This window comes from Acanthopagrus latus, chromosome 6, assembly GCF_904848185.1.
Source record: "Acanthopagrus latus isolate v.2019 chromosome 6, fAcaLat1.1, whole genome shotgun sequence".
NCBI classification, from domain to species: Eukaryota; Metazoa; Chordata; class Actinopteri; order Spariformes; family Sparidae; genus Acanthopagrus; species Acanthopagrus latus.
Window position 1 is genome coordinate 31,419,790 of NC_051044.1, and position 7,013 is coordinate 31,426,802.

Consider the following 7,013-nt stretch of genomic DNA (forward strand, 5'->3'; position numbering starts at 1 on the left):
CTGACGGGTACCGGCAGGCCAAGCGTGCAGCAGCATGGGCGGTCGCGGAAGCAAAAATTCGGGTCTGGGAAAAGTTTGGGGAGGCCATGGAGGAGGACTACCGGTCGGCCTCGAAGAAATTCTGGCAAACCATCCGGCGCCTAAGGAGGGGGAAGCAGTCCTCTACCAACACTGTTTACAGTGGAGGTGGGGAGCTGTTGACCTCGACTGGGGACATTGTCGGGCGGTGGAAGGAATACTTCGAGGATCTCCTCAATCCCACTGACACGCCTTCCATAGAGGAAGCAGATGCTGGATGCAAGCCGAAGTCACTGAGGTAGCCCAGACGCTCCTCAGTGGCAAGGCACCGGGGGTGGATGAGATCCGCCCTAAGTACGTCAAGTCTCTGGATGTTGTGGGGCTGTCTTGGCTGACATGTCTCTGCAACATGGCAGTTGGGGACAGTGCCTCTGGACTGGCAGACCGGGGTGGTGGTCCTCCTCTTCAAAAAGGGGGACCGGAGGGTGTGTTCCAACTATCAGGGGTTCACACTCCTCAGCCTCCCTGGGAAAGTCTACTCCAGGGTACTGGAGAGGAGAATTCGGCTGATAGTTGAACCTCAGATTCAGGAGGAACAATGCGGTTTTTGTCCTGGCTGCGGAACACTGTTGACTTGTTTGGACTACCAGAAGACAGGGCTGTAAACAAACCTGTATGTGGCTGCTTGCACAAACACACTGTTTTAACCCCTTTTTTATTCATTTTGAGTCATACAGGCTACAGTGCTGTGTTGTAAGGTGTCTGCTGATGTTGCATAACTTTTGGGGTGAGATTTGGAGCATGTTAAGATGCTTAAAACACAGTGTAAAGTTCTGACCCCATGCTGTTAGCTGTCAATGCTAACTCTCCATTCAAGGAGCCTTGTAAGGGTTGGACCAAACATTTTCGCATCTTCGGTATTGGCAAGTTAAGGGTAGCTTTAGCCATAAAGCTGCATGTTGAAATCTACCAACATTATCCTTTAACACTCAATCTTTGATATGACATGACCTATATAAAGTGCCAGTAATATTTCATCGCTGTCTTTATGGCTTGCACTTTGATTTGTTTTTGTTCTCATGCTCATGGGACTGTGACCCATCTGCTGAAAGCAGATTCTTGTGAATGTGGCTGCATTTCAGCCATTTTCCATTCCTCAGATTGAATACTAAAAATTTAATGATTGTAGAATCCATAAGCAGCCCTCAAATATATTTCACTTGTAAGTAATAAAGACCATCAGGAGATTTTAGAATAATTTTAGGGCACTGTATGCATATATTATCATTTGACAAACTAGAATGGCACATTCCTACATGCAAACCCAGCCAATGTTCTGATCTCTCTAGTTTGTTTCATTCCAAAGTCATGATTATAACAAGATAATACGTTTTTGACAGTATGTCAGTTCCTCTTGGGAGTAAGGATGAGACTTCCAAGAACTGAATAATGGATTACTTGAATTGCAGATCAAGTTACCCCAAACACTAGTAATGAGGGTTTACTCACTTACCACTCAGTGGCTGGGGTAAGGGAAATTAGCAACAGCTCTTGAAGAAAGAATTCACTATGTTTATTCACAGATATCTATGAACTAATCATTAACCAATTATTCACTTTTTTAGTACATTCAGAAAACTACTCATTAACAATTTATCATTTGTCAAATAATTCTTGATTAATTCCTCACTTGTTTCCTCATATTTTCGTGTTTCTTATTATCCGCACGGGGAAAGATTGTACTAAATACCAAAACAAGTTGCTACTAAGGCATTAACACGGATACCTTTTTATTCTAATTTAAGTCTTGACCCTACCATCCTAATAAACACAGTCCCAGCTACATACTTGGTGGTCATTTAATAACTTGAGCTTGATGGCTGATGACCACAAATTTTGTATGTATCCTTTTCACGTAAAAATCACCTGCTGTAATTTGACATAGGCTAAATGCTCACCGGAATTGAGTTTTAGAGGAGCACTGTAGATAAGAAATGGGGAATAATCATACCATGTGAGATTAACACTCACATATTCATACCTTACATCTTTCACAATTGTACCTGCCATTGTTTTTTTTTTTTTTTTATAAAAGCAATATGCCATCAGTTAACAGACAACATGAATTCTATGAGATTTATTCTACAGACATATACATTTAATCCAGAGTGGATGAGCACAAAGTGGATTAATGACATTTACAAAATGACTCAAACAACGTGCAACTGTATGACTGATACATTTCATTTTACTTGTGATGATCATATACATGATATGATACAGTTACTCTTAAACACACTTTATAATAAGTGATACCAATAGACATGTAGTGCACATAGTTACTGTAGTAAGTCGCAACACCTACATTTAATTTTACCAGTAGACCTTCACATGGTCCGACATTCAGATACACAACTGATTTAACATTGGAACACATGTGGAAAAATAACAAGACAGTGATATGAAAGTATGAAAAATATATATTTCCAGTGTCACAATAGTAATTAATGCCCATATACCAAAACAAAATCCATAGTGATAGTGATAGTGATAGAACTATGTTTTGTCCAGTATCCATGATGGTACTCAAATTAAAACGGCAGACTACATTCTCTACAACTGTAAAAAGTTTTTCTCTTATTCTCTAGGTACTCACAGACCTCACTGACAAAACAATGTCCATTTTAGTTACTATGAACATTGTACAGTTTCTGACGAAATGACAATCAAAAACACACGATAGACAATATTAATATTGGTTCATAAAACCTACTAGAGCCAAAAACAATGGCTTACATTTTCTGCAACACCTTCCAAGAGGAAGTTTGTGTCTTAAACATTGGGGAGGCAAGGTTTTGTTGGTATTTCTAGTTCTTAAATACAGCTTTTTTGCTTTCTACCCACGTCAAGGTAACCAATGCCTCACATGCCCATACCGATCTCCTCAATCTTCCAGCCGCTGGAGTTCTTTCCAAACTTGTAAACGAGCCTCCGGCCATCAACTCGCTCCAGGATCTCCCTCTTATAGTAATACCTGGAGGAGGAGGGTCAGTTAGCTCAGCTTTAAGATACAGAGTATGTCCATCATCTGTTGTACTTGACTAATGTTAGTTTACAGTCAGTAAATGAAAATGTCAACAGCAGTTTCCAGTCACTTTTATGATAGTCTTCCACCGTGAGCAGACCAGAGTTAAAGGAGTATTTCAACCATTTCCACATTTTAATATATGCCTACTAGTCTTTGGGAATATTTCTAAGGCCTGTTAAAACAGTTATTTAATATCTTGTGTGGCTTTGACAATGGACATCATCTGGGTTATTTTATTATCTTATTCCTACAAATTTAGAGAAAAAAACCCTGGGTTTCATACTGGAAATCTGGCATTTGAAAAATAAATGTGCTCACAAGGCAGGAGGTCACTGAGGTCAATGAAAGTCACTGTCAGGTTACACTATGGAAATTATCTGAACCAATGTTTTTGGAGTGTGACACATTCTAGGAAAAACAAGTCAGGGTATCTGGAAGAGTAAAGTGTAAATGACTTCTCCAACCCTTTAAATTAGTTACAATATGTTCAACACAGATGCTCCAACATGAACATTGTCCTTACAGAAAAAAAAAAAAAAACAAACAAAAAAAACATCAGACTGCTTTAAGTTTTAGGCCTAGGCTAGTGTGTCGGTCAGTGACTTGAACCTCTGAACCACATCTGTATGCTAAATGATTTAAGATTCAAAAAGATACGAGTGAAGTTTTTCACAAACTACATGAACTCACCTCATAGCACGACTGAGTTTCTCATATGTCATGCTGCTGTTCTTCTTCTTCTGACCCCACATCTGAGCCACAGCCTCAGATTTGAGGAATTTAAACACACCCTCTCGACGGTCTTCCCACTTCATCAGGCCCTGGTTTTTTTCTGGGTGGATGAGAATGTCCCTGATGAACTCCCATAGGTGAGTGCCACGAGGCGCTGCAAACAGGGAGGCACAGTCAACTAAATGTATGTGCATGAATGTAGACGCATAAGCTGCTGGTCAAACAGATATGTATCTGCAATCTGATGGAAATGCAAAATAGAATGTGTGAAACAGCTGCACAGTGTCTGTGTACACATGCTTTTTAAACAGTGTTTTACATGATGAATGATACAGTATGCTGTTTGTCCACACATGGCCTCACCATGTTTGTTTTTCTTTGAACTGGCATAAATGCTGCTGCTGTGCTCTCTGCTGAGTTTAGGAGGTCGCCCCCGTGGTCGCTTTAGTCGAGATTCTCCTTTCTCTGTTTTGATGTGCTCCTCTGTCAAAACAACAGTTTACAGTCAAAAGTTCATTTAGTTTGGAAGCTCACTGTCACTGCTGAGACTGTGGAATGCATCAAAGCTGACTGCTTACTCACTTGAAATCAGAGGGTAGGAGAACTCTGGGTCTGATTCACCACTGCCAGACTCTGGTGAGCCAAGGCTTGAGAAGCCAAATATGCCACCTGAGCACACAAGAGATGTGTTTGAAATAACTGTAAGTCTTGAGAAATTGAGATGCACAATAGATGAGCATGATGATAGCAATTAGAGGATGAAAGTCTTACTGTTTGAGGAGCTGTACTCGCTGTCGGACTGATTGTCAGACAGGTACTCAGTGTCTCCAAGAGGTGTCATGGGCTCCATGGTCAAACTGGTCTGGTCATAATCATCCCTGTAGTCAAACTCTGTCTTAGTGAAAGCTCCTTCAGCTGTTGGTAGTAAGTAGCAACATTAGCCCACATAGTATCTATCCATGTAGTGCTAGGATGTAAAATAGTCACATAATACATACCCTGGCCAATAACAATGGTGCTGAGCAAAGGGAAGTTTAGGTTGTCCAGGAAGTTGTCTAGTAGTAGGCAGGTCTCGTTCAGCTCAGGTCCTGACAGGCTCTGAAAATCTGTGAAGCAAAAAAATTATGAGATGAGAAACGTGATATTTTAGCTGTGAACTTTAGTCATCCAGGATAAGAAAAAGGCAAATGTGTGTGCAACTGCAGTTTATTTCTGGCCTCTGGGAGTAGAGATCAAAACTCAGGGTTTTGGCTAAGTTCTAGGTTTGTTCAAATTTAACTGGCAATTTTCATTTATAGATGAAAATGTATCTTGATTTGATCATAATGTGGGACAATTTTGTCTGTGCTATGTCAATCAGTCAGTTATGAACCAGCAATCAAATGGTGTAAGGATAGTTCCCAACTGACAGATGCAGTTTTACCATATTTGGTCTTGTGTTCCTGCAGATTCTGGTGGAGGTGTGGGCCGAGCTGCAGGCCAAAAACTCCGATCATCTGTTCCCGATTCATCTGGCAGAGGGTGGGACCATCCATGGTACAGTAAGCCAGACTTAAGGTGCTTGCATCAAAGTTGGTGCTTTCCACATGGTCACTGATCCAATCCAGAACGTTGTCTGCTGTCCAGTACTGAGGGCTGGTCTGACGGTATGTCTGACCTGCAGGGAAATATGCAGGAATGGGTATGGATTGTGTGAATGATGCCACTTTGCACTGCACCAATCAGCACTGAACACTGAGCAAGCAGATTTAGAAACTGTATACTTTTCTCAGGTCAGATCTTGCGTTAGGAATCTAATTAAGTCTGGTTGGTTTAATGTCAACTCTTTTGAAGTGCACTGAACTGCACAAACAATTGTTTAACACTTCCCAGTTCTATCTACCTAGAACTGACTTCTAACCTGTAACATATTGTCTTACATTCCCCTCAGGAATCACTAAGCATCATTAAATTCAATCAATTCTTTAATTTACTGATACATGTCTGTCTGCTAAGCTATCAGTAAAACAGCCTGATAACAGTCTGTATCATTACCCAGTCCATATGTAGAAGGTCACACAAACAAAGGCAGGTCTGTTTGAACTAAGGTGGCAGCATTCCTCTGTTTGACGGTTATGACGAGTTACACATTGGCTGCCTGGTAAATGATTGAGCCAACAGCGACTAAATGAGGTCAAAGCAAAGTTCAGAGAGCTAATGGTCCTATTGGCAGAAGTTTGAAAATGACTGATCATGTTTACTCTGAGATTAGTCTTCAGCCGAAACTGTCCAGACTGGACTATAATGGTTAACAGCCCCCCGGACAAAAGCATTTCTTTGTTGTGGCACGGATCATGTATATAGTTGAATCTTTCAGCAAACATGAGACAGAAATGAGCATCACAACAGCAGTCGGTGGCTCTTACCACTTATGTTGGAGCTGAACTCTGGATTGGTGATCTGTAGGGTGTTGATGCTGGGCAGTACACTGGGCTGCTGTGGCAGGACATCAGGGACTCCAGTCTGATACATGGTGAGGTTGGCACGAGTCAGAACACTGCTGAGGCACAGTGAGGACATGGAGACACTGGGAAAGACAGAAGATTTAATTAACACACTAGTTTAAAAATAAACAAAAAAACTGAAGAGCTGTTCGGGAATGTCTAACATATTTGTTCTTGTGGAGCTTTGTAACATAATCAAACTGTATCACTTTTAAAAGATGACATCTAACATTTAATTAAAAAAATCACCAATTTTCTATTACCTGATTAATGTACGAGCCACAATATGATGCAAAAGATTTATACTCCGAGACAATCCACAGTGTAAGCGTGCGTTGTCACTGCTCTCCTCTGCCTGTTCTCTGTGTAACCACTGTCGCTGAGGAAAACATGCACCTGCCGCTGCGTTTAACCTGTGGAGCTTTATAGTCTGCAAGCAGTGGGGGAAGGACTCAGGTGAGTTCAGGGGAATTCCACTTGAAGCTGGCCACACCCCCTCCTCCTCCTCCACTTTCCTGAGAACTTGATCAACAAAACCAACCTGCCCTGCTATTCTCTCTAATCTCTTTCACCCCAGCAGTAAGAGTTTCATTAGCATTTAAGGGTTTGCTTTGTCTCATCATGTTTTTAACATTCTTTAACAGCAATGTCGATAACAGTAACGTGAATTTATCAGTACCAGTTATCATCTT

General features: G+C 41.2%; 1 protein-coding gene across 1 annotated transcript; it reads right to left on the reverse strand.

Moving 5' to 3' along the window:
- Window positions 1-2,154: 2,154 nt before the first annotated feature.
- Window positions 2,155-6,740, reverse strand: elf3 (E74-like factor 3 (ets domain transcription factor, epithelial-specific)). Its single transcript, XM_037102590.1, has 9 exons — window positions 6,585-6,740; window positions 6,244-6,404; window positions 5,262-5,495; window positions 4,837-4,944; window positions 4,610-4,753; window positions 4,421-4,507; window positions 4,202-4,321; window positions 3,797-3,992; window positions 2,155-3,052 (listed from the first exon to the last, which is right to left on the reverse strand). Exons 2-9 carry the CDS (start codon window positions 6,395-6,397, stop codon window positions 2,941-2,943), a joined length of 1,155 nt encoding a protein of 384 aa, XP_036958485.1. The 5' UTR covers window positions 6,398-6,404; window positions 6,585-6,740; the 3' UTR covers window positions 2,155-2,940.
- Between the last annotated feature and the right edge of the window lie 273 nt (window positions 6,741-7,013).